The sequence below is a fragment of the Ranitomeya imitator genome, chromosome 7 (genome assembly GCF_032444005.1).
Source record: "Ranitomeya imitator isolate aRanImi1 chromosome 7, aRanImi1.pri, whole genome shotgun sequence".
Taxonomy (NCBI): Eukaryota; Metazoa; Chordata; class Amphibia; order Anura; family Dendrobatidae; genus Ranitomeya; species Ranitomeya imitator.
Genome location: NC_091288.1, coordinates 10993923 through 11014697, shown reverse-complemented (window position 1 = coordinate 11014697; position 20775 = coordinate 10993923). Strand labels below are relative to the sequence as shown.

The following is a 20775-nucleotide window of genomic DNA, read 5'->3' as shown; positions in this document are numbered from 1 at the left end:
ACTGCACCAGCAGAATAGTGAGTGCAGCTCTGGAGTATAATACAGGAGGTAACTCAGGATCAGTAATGTAATGTATGTACACAGTGACTGCACCAGCAGAATAGTGAGTGCAGCTCTGGAGTATAATACAGGGTGTAACTCAGGATCAGTAATGTAATGTATGTACACAGTGACTGCACCAGCAGAATAGTGAGTACAGCTCTGGAGTATAATAAAGGGTGTAACTCAGGATCAGTAATGTAATGTATGTACACAGTGACTGCACCAGCAGAATAGTGAGTGCAGCTCTGGAGTATAATAAAGGGTGTAACTCAGGATCAGTAATGTAATGTATGTATACAGTGACTGCACCAGCAGAATAGTGAGTACAGCTCTGGAGTATAATACAGGATGTAACTCAGGATCAGTAATGTAATGTATGTACACAGTGACTACACCAGCAGAATAGTGAGTGCAGATCTGGGATATAATACAGGATGTAACTCAGGATCAGTAATGTAATGTATGGACACAGTGACTGCACCAGCAGAATAGTGAGTGCAGCTCTGGAGTATAATACAGGATGTAACTCAGGATCAGTAATGTAATGTATGTACACAGTGACTACACCAGCAGAATAGTGAGTGCAGATCTGGGATATAATACAGGATGTAAATCAGGATCAGTAATGTAATGTATGTACACAGTGACTGCACCAGCAGAATAGTGAGTGCAGCTCTGGAGTATAATACAGGAGGTAACTCAGGATCAGTAATGTAATGTATGTACACAGTGACTGCACCAGCAGAATAGTGAGTGCAGCTCTGGAGTATAATACAGGGTGTAACTCAGGATCAGTAATGTAATGTATGTACACAGTGACTGCACCAGCAGAATAGTGAGTACAGCTCTGGAGTATAATAAAGGGTGTAACTCAGGATCAGTAATGTAATGTATGTACACAGTGACTGCACCAGCAGAATAGTGAGTGCAGCTCTGGAGTATAATACAGGATGTAACTCAGGATCAGTAATGTAATGTATGTACACAGTGACTGCACCAGCAGAATAGTGAGTGCAGCTCTGGAGTATAATACAGGATGTAGCTCAGGATCAGTAATGTAATGTATGTACACAGTGACTGCACCAGCAGAATAGTGAGTGCAGCTCTGGAGTATAATACAGGATGTAACTCAGGATCAGTAATGTAATGTATGTACACAGTGACTGCACCAGCAGATTAGTGAGTGCAGCTCTGGGGTATAATACAGGATGTAACTCAGGATCAGTAATGTAATGTATTTACACAGTGACTGCACCAGCAGAATAGTGAGTGCAGCTCTGGGGTATAATACAGGATGTAACTCAGGATCAGTAATGTAATGTATGTACACAGTGACTGCACCAGCAGATTAGTGAGTGCAGCTCTGGGGTATAATACAGGATGTAACTCAGGATCAGTAATGTAATGTATTTACACAGTGACTGCACCAGCAGAATAGTGAGTGCAGCTCTGGGGTATAATACAGGATGTAACTCAGGATCAGTAATGTAATGTATGTACACAGTGACTGCACCAGCAGAATAGTGAGTGCAGCTCTGGAGTATAATACAGGATGTAACTCAGGATCAGTAATGTAATCTATATACACAGTGACTGCACCAGCAGAATAGGGAGTGCAGCTCTGGAATATAATACAGGATGTAACTCAGGATCAGTAATGTAATGTATGTACACAGTGACTGCACCAGCAGAATAGTGAGTGCAGCTCTGGAGTATAATACAGGATGTAACTCAGGATCAGTAATGTAATCTATATACACAGTGACTGCACCAGCAGAATAGTGAGCGGAGCTCTGGGGTATAATACAGGATGTAACTCAGGATTAGTACAGGATCAGTAGTGTAATGATATGAGATTTTTCCCCTTTAATGCCCAGTTCTTGGTTCCCTTGCACACAGGTCTCTGCAGGTATTGCGCAGAGTCAGCACAGTGTGGCCCCTGGTAATGTATAAATTTGGTTCCCATTCAATAATTAAACCGAGTTTCATGTTGATTATTTACTTAATTATTGAACCGTTTTGCCCTGGAATCCTGGACTTGGGCGGCTCATTGCTCTGTAACCAGTCGTGCTGCCAGTGATGAGGCGACACTGCCCAATAATGACAATAACAAGTTTACTGTGGAGCGGCCCCCAATAATGCAGCAATACTGTGGGAGGATTACAGTGAATGTGCAGGGTTAAATAAATCCTAATAAAATGGGATTATCACCAAAGCTGCCTCCCAGTTGTGATCATTCATTTTTAATCTGGCATAAAACACAGCAGATTTCCTTCCGTCTGGCACTAAAGACCCTGATGGGCATTGGATGTATTGTAACATATATTCTGGATTACCGGATAGTCATTGACTGGTAAAAGGTAAATATCCTGTAGGACAACGTGTTCTTAGAAGCGGTTATCAAAGAGGTTTTCAGGAATTAGAAAAACATGGCTGATTCTTAAAAAAGCAGCGCCACACCTGCTCACAGGTCGGATGTGGTACAGCAGCTCCATTACGATGAAACTCCATACCAGGGACGGCCTGTGGACAGGTGTGGTGCGGATTCTGGAGGAGAGCAGCTACGTTTCTCTAATCCTGGAAGCCCCTTTAAGAAACAATTATCTTTTTAACATTGAATCAATATTTAGCAGAAATCGATTTGGGCTGATAAGGAACCTGTGCAGATTGGACGGGGGTTATGAGAACAAGACCCTTGAATTATGCATCTGATAATGGGCTGTCTGTAGTCTGGATAGATTCCAGATCACATGGTGACTTGCGGATTATCAGAATTTACATAGAACATAAAATATCCCAAACAACAACCTGTCACGTGTCATGAAGGCTGATACATTGTAGCAATCCTTCATCGGTGAGAAGTATCAGTTTTTCACAGGTTTGTATCGGGGTCTCCCCGTGTTGCGCTGCGTATGACGGTTGCGGCACAGGAGCCCCCGTGACTTCGGTCTGGATGATATATAATCCAGATTATTGTATAACAATTCTGTTTCGTGGTTCGGTTCCTGCCAAGAATCCACTTAATGAAGGAGGAACGACCAAGCCCGTCCTGCGAGACACCGGCATCTCCAAGGCTCTGTCTAAACCACTTTAAGACTATGTCGGCAGTTTCCAGCTCCGGCTGCCATGTGTTGGGTGGGCACTGGAATATCGCATGTTCTCCACCCTTCCCCTCATTTCTATCTATTTACAATGGAATGTTCTTTCCAGACAGATTTCCATATTATTAACCCTTTTCCCGTGGATTGCCAGGCTCCGGGATATCAATGCCGCCTCCTGTCCCTGTCACTAAGGCTGATACATTGTAGCAAAACCCATTCATCTCTTTATATACTCTGTGCGGCTGGGGTATCCTTCACCCACTATGTAGTTTTCAGCCTGTGTGCCTCCAAAGTTTAGGCTACTCTTCTCCTGAAACACTTTGTGCTGCTCAAGACGGTGCTAACTCTCTGTAAGTCACAGCCGATGGCTGATGATATCGGCACACTGCTCTGCTGACATACTCTGTGCTGCTTTGTAGATGAACCTATCAGTCACGATCATAAACAGCAGAATGATCGCAAGAAAATTCATCGTTTAAGATGACTGCGCCTCTCATCATCCATTTTCCTGTTTTTGATGATCCTTAGATTCTTCTGCAGAGTGGATGTGATTAGAAGTGACATTTAATTTCCTTCTCTCCCCCATGCAGGTGTGGCTGGCCTCCGGCGTCAGATGTCGCTGCCTGGTATATAGTCTATATCACGCATAGCAACAACCCTACATAAATATTACCCCGAGATACAAAGCATCCAACCCGCAGGACGAATCTGCCACCTGTGCAGGGGCTTAATCATGGATGGATGGATGGATAGATAGATAATAGAAAGATATAGATAGATAGATAATAGATATATAATAAATAAATGGATAAATAGGTAGAAAATAGACATATAATAGATAAATAGAGAATATATAGGTAATAGATAATAGATGAAGCCTGGAGGCCATGGCTGTCACCATCGCTGGTGTCCTCCGGTGGTATGGCTTTGTAGCACTGATGGCCTGAAGTCTGGAGGCCATGGCCATCGCTGGTTTCCTCCGGTATTAGGCTTTTTTATGCTGTGTCACTAGCGCCGCTACATTACTTTATATACTATCCACGGTTTTAGGCTTTGTAGCATTGACGACCTGAAGTCTGGAGGCCATCGCTGGTTTCCTCCGGTGTGAGGCTTTGTAGCATTGACGACCTGAAGTCTGGAGGCCATGGCCATCGCTGGTGTCCTCCGGTGAGAAGCTTTGTAGCACTGACGGCCTGAAGTCTGGAGGCCATGGCCATCGCTGGTTTCCTCCGGTTTTAGGCTTTTTTATGCTGTGTCACTAGCGCCGCTACATTACTTTATATACTATCCACGGTTTTAGGCTTTGTAGCATTGACGACCTGAAGTCTGGAGGCCATCGCTGGTTTCCTCCGGTGTGAGGCTTTGTAGCACTGATGGCCTGAAGTCTGGAGGACATGGCCATCGCTGGTGTCCTCCGGTGTTAGGCTTTGTAGCAATAGCGGTCTGAAGTCTGGAGGCCATGGCCATCGCTGGTTTCCTCCGGCATGAGGCTTTGTAGCACTGATGGCCTGAAGTCTGGAGGCCATGGCCATCGCTGGTGTCCTCCGGTGTTAGGCTTTGTAGCATTGTTGGCCTGAAGTCTGGAGGCCATGGCCATCGCTGGTTTCCTCCGGCGTGAGGCTTTGTAGCAATAACGGTCTGAAGTCTTAGGCCATGGACATCATCATTGCTCCTTTCCTCCGGTTTGAGGCTTTGTAACGATGACAACCTCAAGTCTGGATGCCATGGCCATCATCATCTCATGAAGTCTTCGTTGTGGTGGACTTAAATACTGAGACACTGACCTCCTATAGAGTGTTCGTCACTTGGGTGAATGTTGTTAAGGGGTTTTTCTTCACCACGGGAAGGATTCTGCAATCATCCCCCACTCTTGACTTCTGGCGATGTCCAGGGCTTTTTGAGCTCCGGAACTCAACAATGTGCTCGTTTTGTTTAGCAGAACGTGCCAAGCTGTTAATGTGGCCACTCTTAACATTTCAGTAATCTCTATGATGGATTTCCTATTTTTTTCAGCCTAATGATGGTCTGTTTCTCTTCCATGGAGAGCTCCTTTGTCCACGTGTTGTGGGTCCACAGCAACAGTTTCCAAATGCAAATGCCGCACCTGGAATCCGCTCCAGACCTTTAACCTGTTTAACTTATGGTGGACTAACGAGGTAATAGCCCATGCCGCCCATTAACGAGCTTTTGAGATAACTGTCCAATTACTTTTGGTCCCTTAAAAAACAGGCTGCTCCATATTAAAGAGCTGCAATTCCTAAACTCTTCCTCCAATTAAGATGTGCGACCCCTCAAATATTTCTGGACCTAACTGTACATTATATACTGCCATATAGGACACAGTTTGTGGGTAACCACCAGACACAACAAGGCGGCTTTTCTCTGATGGGACCCTGACCATTTCTTTTCAGACACGTCTCTCCTGGGCTGAAAAAGTAGAAATATAAAATGCAGGGAGGATCCAGTACTGATGACAAAGAGCTTTAGGCCTCATTCAGACCACCATGATTTTTCACTTACCTGTAAACATGGACATGGTTCATCGGAGTTTTGCATCCAAGTTTCATCAGTAATTTTCACATTTGGATAAATAAATCAATGACAAAGCTTCTCCTCTCCGTCACAATGTTACTCCTGGGCAGCGCACAGACTTGTACACTGATGACATCCGTGTGCTGCCTGTGATTTTCATGGACCCATAGACTTGTATGGGCAGGATCGGACTGGCCCACAAGGTGGCAGGTGAATCCCCCGGTGGGCTCCTGTGAATAAGTGATAATACATTTGATTCGGTATTTACAGCCAAAAGGCATCATCTAACCATTAGCTCTACAAACTATTCAGGTTACGATCATTTAAGAGCGTTATTAGAGGCGTCTGCTAGGGACTGGTTATTTTTTCATGTAGCTGAACATTGGGCCCCTAGATTCAATGTTACCGCTGGGCCCCAGTCCAACACTGCGGATCTGGTAAGGCAAGAAAGCCATCTCAGCATAAGTATAGGTGCAGGGGACGCCGTCCTGATCAGGACAACAGGAGGCTTCTCCAGTGTCAGGATCTTCTTAAAAACATCAATTTTATTAGAGAAGTATAAAAATATATCACAAGTCAGTCACAACCCCGCTGTGATGGTTAACGTAGCAAACGCGTTTGACTTTTTTTTTTTTCCTTGCTTCACTGGCCGTCCTGATCAGACGCATATCACAATGTAGAAAAAGGAGAGGGGTTCATTGCCGTTCTGTTCCCGACCTTATCAGAGAATGAACAAAATTCCCTTTCACTTATGGGAAAAAATGAAAGAAGGAAAAGCAGCGGCTTTCGATGGCAGCGGCTTTTGTTGGCAGTCCGGCGGTTTGAGCTCGGAGAAATATCGCCAGATTGTGATGGAATCGCGTTTGCTTTTTATTCTGATTTTTTTCTATCATTGTCTGATAAGGCCAGGGATTGTAGTGAAAGGAGCGGCAATGAACCCTTCTTTTTTTATAGCCATGATATTTTTATTTTGCGGACACAGTCTGCTCAATACAAAGACTTTTGGAAAACTAAAGAGATGATAATGGGAAGGTATTTTGCCCATGAAAACGCTGGAAAGATCACATCTGTGCCTCGCGGACGTCCGAATGAGGCCTCAGACTGATGGCAGGAGGTCAGCCAACTACGGAGGCCGTCACCACCTCCCATCGATCCATTACATCCCCATCCTGAGCTGCAGCTATGGAGCACAGCAGCACAAACCTCGCGTTACAATGTATCCGCTCCGACTGCTGAGCTCACAGAGTATTGGCCGGACTGGATACGACTGTAACAAATCCTCAGCTGTGAGACGTTGCTCGAGCCCGGGGTAAGCACAGAGGGGCCAGCTATAGTGCAGATGGGGGCCCAAGGTTCAGGAGCCGGTCACACTCCTTTCTCACCATTTTGAGTGTCTGGAGCCCTTATCCTAAACAGCAGGAGGTAGCAGCTTCCTATTCTGCACACTATGCATGCTGCAACCTCATCCCCTGGAAACCAGAAGACACTGAAGAGCAGAAGGGCTTTGGGGGGCTCAGACCCTCCTCGTCATGGTGCGGAGGGTGCAGCAACCATTACTAGAAGGCAGAGATGGGAGTCATCTCCACAAGGGCCAGGGAAATGCAAAAATATAGGGCACAGTGCAGAATCCACCCCCCGATGGGAAAAACGTCGGGGGCACCGGAGAGTTATCGAGGGCAGAGACTTGGCTCGGGTCTCCAGACATTCTTCACTTCTTTTCTCCAGCTCAAATGCATTTTGTGCAGCTCCTCTCCCTAAAGTCTCCTGGAAGGTTATAGAACATTGATTAAGCTGCATGTTCAGAGAAAAGGCAGAGCCACGAAAAAGGGACAGGTGGCGATGATCCGCCCAATGTATGTATGACTGGACGGCTCCTCGCTGCCCTGTGACCCCAGTAATGTCCAGTTCATCCAGTGGAACTGAGGTTACTGCGAAGGACGATGACCGGACATTTCCAAATATTAAGTTTAAAAACAAACTTTTCTGGTATGAGCCGGCAGCAGCAGGGACCGGACACAGTGCTAGGGGAGAGAGAAGCCGAGGCAGCAGCAAAGAGTCCAGAACTAATCTCTAGATCCAGATGTGTCATAATATATATATATATTATATAACCCGAGCAACGAGTAGACTCGCTCATCACTAATAATTAACAAAAAACACCTGCAAAGGCTCCTAAGAGTTTACAAAGGTCCCTTAGTCTGTTTCAGTAGCTCCACAATCATGGGGAAGACTCTGACCTGACAGATGTCCAGAAGGCGTCACTGACACACTCCACAAGGAGGGAAAGCCACAAAAGGTCATCGGTAAAGAAGCCGCTGTTCACAGAGTGCTGTATCCAAGAATATTAATGGAAAGTGGAGTGGAAGGAAAGTGTGGTAGAAAAAGGTGCACAAGCAACCCCTCAGCAGTGCCACAGGCTGATCGCCTCCATGCCACGCCGAATTGATGCAGTAATTGATGCAAAAGGAGCCGCGACCAAGTATTGAGTGCATTTACTGAACATATATCTCAGTAGGATGACATTTCAGATTCTAAAATCATTTTTCGAGCTGGTATTATAAAGTATTCTAATTTACTGAGATAATGACTTTTGGGTTCTCATTGGCTGTAAACCATAATCATCAACATTAACAGAAAATCACGTGAAATAGATCACTCTGTGTGTAATGACTCTATAGAATATAGGAGATTCACTTTCTGTATTGAAGAACTGAAATAAATTCACTTTTTGATGATTTTCTAATTTTGTGAGAAGCCCCTGTATATAACAGACACATAATATATATATTTATAATGTTACACACATAACATACATATACACACACACTACATGGAGGAAAGCATTGAATTTTGTTTTTTCCTTTAACCACATTCCCCTGGTGCACATCCGACCCCATTGCCCGTCTCCCCGTGGTGTAAAACACTGCAGCTCGGATTTTTGATATGCAGTATATCAAAACCTGTCTTGAACTGTTCTCCCATCTCTCTTCCTGCTCCCTCTTCGGCCACTTACAATCTGGCTTCCGGTCACACCACTCCACTGAAACTGCCCTAACTAAGGTCACCAATGACCTCTTAACCGCCAAGAGCAAGCGACACTACTCTGTCCTCCTCCTCCTCGACCTGTCCTCTGCCTTTGACACAGTGGACCATTCCCTATTACTACAGACCCTCTCATCTCTTGGCATCACAGACTTGGCCCTATTCTGGATCTTGTCATACCTAACTGACCGGACATTCAGCGTCTCCCATTCACACACCACCTCCTCACCTCGCCCCCTATCTGTCGGAGTCCCTCAAGGTTCAGTCCTTGGGCCCCTGCTCTTCTCCATTTACACCTTTGGCCTGGGACAGCTCATAGAATCTCATGGCTTTCAGTATCATCTCTATGCTGACGACACACAGATCTACATCTCTGGACCAGATATCACCTCCCTTCTAACCAGAATCCATTAATGTCTGTCCACTATTTCATCCTTCTTCTCCGCTAGATTTCTGAAACTTAACATGGATAAAACAGAATTCATCATCCTTCCCCCATCTCACGAGACCCCCCCAACGAACCTATCCATTACAGTAAACGGCTGCCCACTCTCCCCAGTCCCACAAGCTCGCTGCCTCGGGGTAATCCTTGACTGATCTCTCCTTCAAACCACATATCCAAGCCCTTTCCACTTCCTGCCGACTTCAACTCAAAAATATTTCACGGATCCGTACGTTCCTCAACCATGAATCTGCAAAAACCCTAGTCCATGCCCTCATCATCTCCCACCTCGACTACTGCAACCTCCTGCTCTGTGGCCTCCCCTCTAACACTCTCGCACCCCTCCAATCTATTCTAAACTCTGCTGCCCGACTAATCCACCTGTCCCCCCACTATTCCCCGGCCTCTCCCCTCTGTCAATCCCTTCACTGGCTCCCCATTACCCAGAGACTCCAGTACAAAACCCTAACCATGACGTACAAAGCCATCCACAACCTGTCTCCTCCATACATCTGTGACCTCGTCTCCCGGTACTTACCTGCACGCAACCTCCGATCCTCACAAGATCTCCTTCTCTACTCCCCTCTTATCTCCTCTTCCCACAATCACATACAAGATTTCTCTTGCGTATCACCCCTACTCTGGAACCCTCTACCCCAACATATCAGACTCTCGCCTACCATCGAAACCTTCAAAAAGAACCTGAAGACCCACCTCTTCAGACAAGCCTACAACCTGCAGTAACCACCGATCGACCAAACCGCTGCATGACCAGCTCTACCCTCACCTACTGTATCCTCACCCATCCCTTGTAGATTGTGAGCCCTCGCGGGCAGGGTCCTCTCTCCTCCTGTATCCTCACCCATCCCCTGTAGACTGTGAGCCCTCGCGGGCAGGGTCCTCTGTCCTCCTGTATCCTCACCCATCCCTTGTAGATTGTGAGCCTTCGTGGGCAGGATCCTCTCTCCTCCTGTATCCTCATCCATCCCTTGTAGACTGTGAGCCCTCGCGGGCAGGGTCCTCTCTCCTCCTGTATCCTCACCCATCCCTTGTAGATTGTGAGCCCTCGCGGGCAGGGTCCTCTCTCCTCCTGTATCCTCACCCATCCCTTGTAGATTGTGAGCCCTCGCGGGCAGGGTCCTCTCTCCTCCTGTATCCTCACCCATCCCTTGTAGACTGTGAGCCTTCGCGGGCAGGGTCCTCTCTCCTCCTGGACCAGTTATGACTTGTATTGTTCAAGATTATTGTACCTGTTTTTATTATGTATACCCCTCCTCTGGCGCCATAATAATATATGTAGCAATATAAAGGCAGGAGACATTTTCACCACAGAAGCTTATAGTTCATGTTCAGTTACATTTTATTATCACTTATACAAAGCAATTCTATACATCATTTTGTTGATTTGACCCAGAGCGGACATAAACGGCGCCTCGGATAATACGACAGCTCAGGACATATAAGAGTCACGGAGCGTCAACTTCATGCTACAGAACTCATTATCTTAGCACCATGCGCCCCCTGCTGGGCAGATCTGGGATGGCACGGTAGATACTTTCATCAGCCTTTGCCGACACATTGATCTGTAAAATCTCTATTGTATTAAATAATAATTAGAATAAATAAAAGAAAGGAATCTTGTATAAAATGTCATGAGGCCCGGGCAGTGACGAGCAACAGTGCTGGTCAGAGTCTGTGGATGCAGAGGAGCTGCGGACACGATGGGGCTAAAGCACTAAAAATGGAGAGAGAAAAAAAAATGTCAACAAGAAAAGTTATTAACTCTACAAGGAGGGAACAATACTACAAAGTCCTCACTAAATGTGTAGGGAGCTTTGACAATAATACAAAGCCCCCGGCAGCTGCTCCCCCTCTTACCTCGTAGTCAGTGATGAAGGCGAATCTCATTTTCGGCGCCGTTTTTCTTGCAGTTTGCCCATCTCCTCCATACACGCGCTGATCACCTGGGCAGCCTCACCCTGCGCCGGCCGCTGGGCAGAGAGTCTTTCCTGTACAGCAAGAAGCTCAGACTCCACTGAAACACGAGAAAAAAAAGCATCCAACAGTTCTTCACTCAGGATAGAATCTCAGCTGTATCCCCCAGTGTATCTAACCCGTCTGTAGCTAATCCTTCATCACTGTGTAGCTCACTGTCTGTAGCTCAGCCCTCGTCCCCGTGTATCTCAGCATCTGTAGCTCAGCACTCGTCCCTCCTTGTATCTGTCTGTAGCTCAGCACTCGTCCCTCTGTGTATATCAATGTCTGTAGCTCAGCACTCGTCCCTCTGTGTATATCAATGTCTGTAGCTCAGCCCTTGTCCCCCCATGTATCTCACTGTTGCTCAGCCCTCGTCCCCCCGTGTATTTCACTGTCTGTAGCTCAGCCCTTGTTCCCCCGTGTATCTTGCTGTCTGTAGCTCAGCCCTCATCCTCTGTGTATCTCGCTGTCTGTAGCTCAGCCCTCGTCCCACCGTGTATCTTGCTGTCTGTAGCTCAGCATTCGTCCCTCCGTGTATCTCACTTTCTGAAGCTCAGTCCCCGTCCCCCCCGTGTATCTCACTGTCTGTAGCTCAGCCCTCATCCTCCTTGTATCTCGCTGTTACTCAGCACTCATCCCTCCGTGTATCTCACTGTCTGTAGCTCAGCCCTCATCCCCCCGTGTATCTCAGCATCTGTAGCTCAGCACTCATCCTCCGTGTATCTCACTGTCTGTAGCTCAGCACTCATCCTCCGTGTATCTCACTGTCTGTAGCTCTGCCCTCATCCTCCGTGTATCTCACTGTCTGTAGCTCTGCCCTCATCCTCCGTGTATCTCACTGTCTGTAGCTCTGCCCTCATCCTCCGTGTATCGCACTGTCTGTAGCTCAGCACTCGTCCCTCTGTGTATATCAATGTCTGTAGCTCAGCCCTTGTCCCCCTGTGTATCTTGCTGTCTGTAGCTCAGCCCTTGTCCCCCCATGTATCTCACTGTAGCTCAGCCCTCTTCCCCCCCGTGTATCTCGCTGTCTGTAGCTCAGAATTCGTCCCTCCGTGTATCTCTTTCTGAAGCTCAGTCCTTGTCCCCCCCGTGTATCTCACTATCTGTAGCTCAGCCCTCATCCTTCGTGTATCTCGCTGTCTGCTGCTCAGCCCTCATCCCCCTGTGTATCTCAGCATCTGTAGCTCAGACCTCATCCCTCCGTGTATCTCAGCAGCTGTAGCTCAGCACTCATCCCTCCGTGTATCTCGCTGTCTGTAGCTCAGCCCTCATCCTCCGTGTATCTCGCTGTCTGTAGCTCTGCCCTCCCCCCGTGTATCTCAGCATCTGTAGCTCAGCCCTCATCCCTCCGTGTATCTCAGCAGCTGTAGCTCTGCCCTCATCCTCCGTGTATCTCGCTGTCTGTAGCTCAGTCCTCCCCCGTGTATCTCACTGTCTGTAGCTCTGCCCTCCCCCCGTGTATCTCAGCATCTGTAGCTCAGCCCTCATCCCGTGTATCTCAGCATCTGTAGCTCAGCACTCATCCCTCCGTGTATCTCACTGTCTGTAGCTCAGTCCTCGTCCCCCCCGTGTACCTCACTGTCTGTAGCTCTGCCCTCCCCCCGTGTATCTCACTGTCTGTAGCTCTGCCCTCCCCCGTGTATCTCACTGTCTGTAGCTCAGTCCTCGTCCCCCCCGTGTATCTCACTGTCTGTAGCTCAGTCCTCGTCCCCCCCGTGTACCTCACTGTCTGTAGCTCTGCCCTCATCCTCCGTGTATCTCACTGTCTGTAGCTCTGCCCTCCCCCGTGTATCTCACCCATGTGCAGTTCGGCCGTCGTTTCTCCCAGTTTGGCCTCTGATTTTCCCAGTGCCGCCCGCAGAGTTTCTGTGTTCTCCCGCAGAGTCTTCTCCTGCTGACGACACGTGGACCAGAGACCGTCTGCTGCCACCAGTCGTGTTTCTAAGTCTCCACTGCAGAAACAGAGGACAGACCCCTGTGATTATCCCACAGAACTGCACGCAGAGACCACTGAGATCGTCCCGCTATCCCCCCCAGAACTGCCCACAGAGAACCCTGTGATTACCCACGATCCCCCCCAGAACTGCTCACAGTGACCCCTGTGATTATCCCACTATCCCCCCCAGAACTGGCCGGCAGAGAGACCACTGTGATTGTACAGCGATCCCCCCAGAACAGCCCACAAAGACCACTGTGATCATCCCACGATCCCCCCAGAACTGGCCCGCTGAGAGACCACTGTGATTGTGCAGCGATCCCCTCCAGAACAGCCGGGCTGAGAGACCACTGCAATTGCCCTGTGATACCCCCAGAACTGCCCGGCCATCAGTACAGAACACTGGGTGGAAACCTCATGGCCCAGATGTGAGGAATAATCTGAAATCGACCTTTCATCTCAGAGGCTAAAGTGAAGTCTCTCTCTTGCTTTACACTGCAGCTTTGCTCTATTAGGGCAAAGCAACATGATCAGTAACTTCAGCACCGACGTCAGGAGGGGAATCTAGCTGCATCCACCACGCGTTTCATCAGAAGTGGGTGCTCTCCTCCATGCTTTACACTGCATCTGGATTTCTGTGAGTAACTAATCTGAACAACGTTCACGAGGATTTGCTGCAAATGTTAGACGACATAGCGGCACAGTAAGGCTATGTTCCCACGGTCAGTAATTGGCAGCGCTTTGGACGCAGGTGACTCCTCTGTGCTCATTGAACCGTGTGGAATCACCGCACCCCGATACATTGTATGGGCGACATTCATCTTGCGGAGACAGAGCGTCGCCACAAGATAGACATGCTGCGGTCTGGAAAGATGTGCCGCATGTCCGTCTCCGCAGGTGAACCGCAGGCATCGGTGCACACATAGTGGAAATGGGATTTCTTAAAATCCCATCCACTATTCTGTAATATCTGAACGCTGCAGATGAATGCAGCATCCAACCTGCAGCAATTACTGACCGAGGGAACATACCCCAAAACTCAGCTCACTATGGGGTGATGACAGTAATGATATTTACCCCAAAATCGAATCAATGCAAACAAAGAGGCGAATGGATTACCAGGACTCCGCACCCCGAGCTTCTCGTAATCTTTCCATTTCACGTATAGCCACCAGAAGCTGCTCCTGAGTTCTCACTTCTTCCTCCAGAGCTTCTAGCTGAGGCAGAGTCTGAGCCAGCAGAGACGTCAAAAACTCCCTCCTCACACTGCTGAAGAAACATTCACAACACAGGGCCCATTATACGTGACATCACTGATCCGAAGTATTATACCCCAGAGCTGCACTCACTATTCTGCTGGTGCAGTCACTGTGTACATACATTACATTACTGATCCTGAGTTACATCCTGTATTATACCCCAGAGCTGCACTCACTATTCTGCTGGTGCAGTCACTGTGTACATACATTACATTACTGATCCTGAGTTACCTCCTGTATTATACTCCAGAGCTGCACTCACTATTCTGCTGGTGCAGTCACTGTGTACATACATTACATTACTGATCCTGAGTTACATCCTGTATTATACCCGAGAGCTGCACTCACTATTCTGCTGGTGCAGTCACTGTGTACATACATTACTGATCCTGAGTTACCTCCTGTATTATACCCCAGAGCTGCACTCACTATTCTGCTGGTGCAGTCACCGTGTATATACATTACTGATCCTGAGTTACATCCTGTATTATACTCCAGAGCTGCACTCACTATTCTGCTGGTGCAGTCTCTGTGTACATACATTACATTACTGATCCTGAGTTACCTCCTGTATTATACCCCAGAGCTGCACTCACTATTCTGCTGGTGCAGTCACTGTGTACATACATTACATTACTGATCCTGAGTTACATCCTGTATTATACCCCAGAGCTGCACTCACTATTCTGCTGGTGCAGTCACTGTGTACATACATTACATTACTGATCCTGAGTTACCTCCTGTATTATACTCCAGAGCTGCACTCACTATTCTGCTGGCGCAGTCACTATGTACATACATTACATTACTGATCCTGAGTTACCTCCTGTATTATACACCAGAGCTGCACTCACTATTCTGCTGGTGCAGTCACTGTGTACATACATTACATTACTGATCCTGAGTTACATCCTGTATTATACTCCAGAGCTGCAGTCACTATTCTGCTGGTGCAGTCACTGTGTACATACATTACATTACTGATCCTGAGTTACATCCTGTATTATACCCGAGAGCTGCACTCACTATTCTGCTGGTGCAGTCACTGTGTACATACATTACTGATCCTGAGTTATCTCCTGTATTATACCCCAGAGCTGCACTCACTATTCTGCTGGTGCAGTCACCGTGTATATACATTACTGATCCTGAGTTACATCCTGTATTATACTCCAGAGCTGCACTCACTATTCTGCTGGTGCAGTCTCTGTGTACATACATTACATTACTGATCCTGAGTTACCTCCTGTATTATACCCCAGAGCTGCACTCATTATTCTGCTGGTGCAGTCACTGTGTACATACATTACATTACTGATCCTGAGTTACATCCTGTATTATACTCCAGAGCTGCACTCACTATTCTGCTGGTGCAGTCACTGTGTACATGCATTACATTACTGATCCTGAGTTACATCCTGTATTATACTCCAGAGCTGCACTCACTATTCTGCTGGTGCAGTCACTGTGTACATACATTACATTACTGATCCTGAGTTACCTCCTGTATTATACACCAGAGCTGCACTCACTATTCTGCTGGTGCAGTCACTGTGTACATACATTACATTACTGATCCTGAGTTACATCCTGTATTATACTCCGGAGCTGCACTCACTATTCTGCTGGTGCAGTCACTGTGTACATGCATTACATTACTGATCCTGAGTTACATCCTGTATTATACCCCAGAGCTGCACTCACTATTCTGCTGGTGCAGTCACTGTGTACATACATTACATTACTGATCCTGAGTTACATCCTGTATTATCCCCCAGAGCTGCACTCACTATTCTGCTGGTGTAGTCACTGTGTACATACAGTACATTACATTACTGATCCTGAGTTACCTCCTGTATTATACTCCAGAGCTGCACTCACTATTCTGCTGGTGCAGTCACTGTGTACATACATTACATATCTCGAGTTACATCCTGTATTATACTCCAGAGCTGCGCTCACTGTGTATATTACTTATCACTACATCACTGTGAAGACTCAGAAGTTTCCGTTCTGACAGATTATACTCGTTAATTTTACCTTTCAGTGACCTCAGCCTCCATGTTTTGTAAATCTGCCTTGGTTTCATCTACTTTTTCTTGTTGTGATCGGACTTCATCCATCAAGAGCTGAACACATTTCTGCAGAGAACACAGGAATTGAGTTAGGCTGATCAGCATCCTCCTCCTCTGCTAAAATACTCTGTGCTGCTATAGTGCTACATTTTACACTATGCAATTGTCAGGTTTAGGACCTTTCTGTACAGTAACAGACTCTGCAATATTCTGTGCTGCTGGGGTGATCCACAGGACTTTACTTCTGTCATATACAGAAATCAACATAATCGAATATGTCTAATTACCCAGATAGAATCACTTCTCTTTATGGTAATTAGACCTATTAGATTATGTTGATTTATGCTCACTATTTAGGACATAAGGGAATTTCTGTCATGTGCAGCCCTGCCCTCACCATCAGGAGTGGACGGATCACTACTGATCACAAGTCAGCATATTTGTCTCCAGAGATACTCTGCACATTTCATGATTTGGGAGCTACTATCACAGTCTACATGAAAGCTAAAAAATGCAACAAGAGGACAAAGATGCCCCAATAATGGGTCCATCAGGTGCGGATCACTACCAACTACAGAACATCCAGTGCACGAGTCTGACAGTGCGGGGATGGAAAACGGTCACCTGGCACCAAATGATCTAATATATATATATATATATATATATATATATATATATATATATATACACACGGCTGGGGACAAACCTCGAGGTCACTCATGGAGTAAGAGCAAAGATTATCTTCATCTTCAGCAAGAAGATCCTCTAAGAAATCCATCTGTAAGGATAAAATAGAAACATAAGAGATCACAGCGCGAAGACCCACAGTCCTGCTCACAGCAGAATTACACCCCAGAGCTGAAATCCTGCCGTACAAGTCACTTTCCTTCTGCTGTCTTAACCCCTTCCGGAGTTAAAAACTTTTTCATTTCTCCTCCTTTTCAAAGACTCACAAACGTCTCACTTTCCCGCCAGCATCGCTGTATGAGGGTGGTCTGTGGGACGAGCCATGTTGTTACACATCATCCACGTTACCCTACAACTTTCTAACTACAACCCACCGAATATCTTAAGCCACAATGGCGTGTCAGAGTTTGTCACTATAAAGATCTAGTCAGCCGCAGGAAAAAACACACGTCTATCTTAAGGCATAGTATCAACAAGTAACAAGGACTTACCAGAGCTCAGGAGATGGTGCCACTGCCCCTACGCGCGTCAGGGGGACGAAGGCACAGCGCCGAAACGCGCGTAGGGGCAGTGGCACCATCTCCTGAGCTCTGGTAAGTCCTTGTTACTTGTTGATACTATGCCTTAAGATAGACGTGTTTTTTCCTGCGGCTGACTAGATCTTTATAGTGACAAACTCTGACACGCCATTGTGGCTTAAGATATTCGGTGGGTTGTAGTGATTACTCCAGCAGGAGCTCCGTCCCGTATGGCAATATTATGTCCTATTATGATTCACTAGGCTTTGCCTGTTGCTCAGTAGTGGTGCCACTAACATTTTTGGCTCATTCACCTATGGGTACTACTTTTTATATATATGCTTGTTTTTATTCTAATAAAGATTGTTATACGTGGTTCATAATACGCTTAACTTTCTAACAGTGCAGAAGTTCTACGAGGGGTAAAACAATCCCACAATGTTGCTATAGTAAAAGTGACCTTAATGCAGATCAGTACAAGGATCAGAGTTTGTGCTACAAAGATTAAAAAATCCAGACGTTAAAGATCTCTGTACCGTGAGATGCAGCTGTTACGGCTTCTGCGTTTGGGGGTCGGAATCTTTTCTTTTCTGGTTATTTATTGACACTTCAGACGTTTCCCGGCCGACACCGAATAAGGTTATTTCTATTAATCTTAATAATAATCTTTATTTTTTATATAGCGCTAACATATTCCGCAGCGCTTTACAGTTTTGCACACATTATCATCACTGTCCCCGATGGGGCTCACAATCTAGAATCCCTATCAGTATGTCTTTGGAATTATGGACTATTAATTTTAGATCAAGAAGAACAAAAGGAAAGATTCAAAGTTTTGTGTTATTTTATTCTTTCCTACTTCCTTGCACTCGGCGATGCTCATGGGCTCCACCACCGCAGCGGCAGAATCTCCTACACAGCGGGCAGGTACAGGGGCATTTAGTAGCCACTCGATTTTTCACCTTGTCCATTGCTGAAACGCGCTGACCAATAAAAAAAAAAATCTCTTCTGTTCTCCGGATCTCGTCCTGTCCGTGAGCGAAGCCCGACATGGTGACAATCTGCACTCACAGGGCGACATGACACCCGAGGGCGCCCTGCGCTCACCCTACGGGGGCCGACACCCCCACCCTGGATCTAAGGGGGTCCGATCCCTGCAGCCGTCACCCCCAGACACCAGGACCCCGTCAGTGGCTCCTCACAACCCAAAACCCCTAATATCACGTCTGCAGCGTCCGCCGTCCATCACTGGCCACGGAACGACGGGTCTAAGCGGTATAATACACCCAGGAGGAACAGGACAGGGTTCATAGACACTTGCAGCTGCAGCAGCAACTTGCTGACGGTTTCCAAACATAAGCAGGTGGCTTTCCATTAATAATCAGAAATGAAAATAATAAAAATAGAAATAAATATTTAATTCAGACTCAAAACCGATCTCCATCATGTAAAATCCGTGACACTGTGCTGCCTTCGCCGATCACCGGCAGGTGCCAGGTTCCATCACCTCCGCACAGACCAGTGATACATTGTATCAATCAGGCGCAGAACCTACCACACGTGACGGAAACTGAGCAGCGCGCGCCGCAGGTCACATGACCGCACCTACCTCACAGCGCTACGGCAGAGGACCCGATAGAAAACGTCACTTCCGCTAGGTGGATCATAGAGTCGCAGGTCACCGGAAGTGAGGAGATAGCGCGGTTAAACAACTATACTATAGAAGTGGCGAATCTAGCGACCCCTAGCGATCTCTATGGTTACCGAGGAGCGACACATACTGATAGACCTATAGGGACAAGGAAATGGCAGTGACGTCACAGCTCAGGGGTATACAGCATTAATAATGTATGTACATAGTGACTGCACCAGCAGAATAGTGAGTGCAGCTCTGGAGTATAATACAGGAGGTAACTCAGGATCAGTAATGTAATGTATGTGCACAGTGACTGCACCAGCAGAATAGTGAGTGCAGCTCTGGGGTATAATACAGGATGTAACTCAGGATCAGTAATGTAATGTATGTACACAGTGACTGCACCAGCAGAATAGTGAGTGCAGCTCTGGGGTATAATACAGGATGTAACTCAGGATCAGTAATGTAATGTATGTACACAGTGACTGCACCAGCAGAATAGTGAGTGCAGCTCTGGAGTATAATACAGGATGTAACTCAGGATCAGTAATGTAATGTATGTACACAGTGACTGCACCAGCAGAATAGTGAGTGCAGCTCTGGGGTATAATACAGGATGTAACTCAGGATCAGTAATGTAATGTATGTACACAGTGACTGCACCAGCAGAATAGTGAGTGCAGCTCTGGAGTATAATACAGGAGGTAACTCAGGATCAGTAATGTAATGTATGTGCACAGTGACTGCACCAGCAGAATAGTGAGTGCAGCTCTGGGGTATAATACAGGATGTAACTCAGGATCAGTAATGTAATGTATGTACACAGTGACTGCACCAGCAGAATAGTGAGTGCAGCTCTGGAGTATAATACAGGATGTAACTCAGGATCAGTAATGTAATGTATGTACACAGTGACTGCACCAGCAGAATAGTGAGTGCAGCTCTGGAGTATAATACAGGATGTAACTCAGGATCAGTAATGTAATGTATGTACACAGTGACTGCACCAGCAGAATAGTGACTGCAGCTCTGGGGTATAATACAGGATGTAACTCAGGAACAGTAATGTAATGTATGTACACAGTGACTGCACCAGCAGAATAGTGAGTGCAGCTCTGGAGTATAATACAGGATGTAACTCAGGATCAGTAATGTAATGTATGTACACAGTGACTGCACCAGCAGAATAGTGAGTGCAGCTCTGGAGTATAATACAGGATGTAACTCAGGATCAGTAATGTAATGTATGTACACAGTGACTGCACCAGCAGAATAGTGAGTGCAGCTCTGGGGTATAATACAGGATGTAACTCAGGATCAGTAATGTAATGTATGTACACAGTGACTGCACCAGCAGAATAGTGAGTGCAGCTCTGGGGGTATAATACAGGATGTAACTCAGGATCAGTAATGTAATGTATGTACACAGTGACTGCACCAGCAGAATAGTGAGTGCAGCTCTGGAGTATAATACAGGATGTAACTCAGGATCAGTAATGTAATGTATGTACACAGTGACTGCACCAGC

General features: G+C 46.6%; 1 protein-coding gene across 1 annotated transcript; it reads right to left on the bottom strand.

Annotated features, from left to right (window-relative positions):
• Positions 1-10756: 10756 nt before the first annotated feature.
• LOC138644378 (uncharacterized) lies at positions 10757-19200 on the bottom strand. The gene is made up of 7 exons (XM_069732687.1): positions 19167-19200; positions 17113-17184; positions 16372-16472; positions 14192-14341; positions 12934-13088; positions 11038-11194; positions 10757-10894 (listed from the first exon to the last, which is right to left on the bottom strand). The coding sequence occupies exons 2-6, from the start codon at positions 17182-17184 to the stop codon at positions 11064-11066; spliced, it is 609 nt and encodes a 202-aa protein (XP_069588788.1). The 5' UTR covers positions 19167-19200; the 3' UTR covers positions 10757-10894; positions 11038-11063.
• Positions 19201-20775: the final 1575 nt, after the last annotated feature.

Bases quoted from the DNA above. Each gene is read 5' to 3' on its own strand.
- LOC138644378 (XM_069732687.1), bottom strand. From the start codon at position 17,184: ATGGATTTCTTAGAGGATCTTCTTGCTGAAGATGAAGATAATCTTTGC. The intron at 13,089-14,191 runs GTAATCCATTCG...CTGTTTCTGCAG, and splicing joins GCTCGGGGTGCGGAGTCCTG to TGGAGACTTAGAAACACGAC. The intron at 11,195-12,933 runs GTGAGATACACG...CTCGTGTTTCAG, and splicing joins GACGGCCGAACTGCACATGG to TGGAGTCTGAGCTTCTTGCT.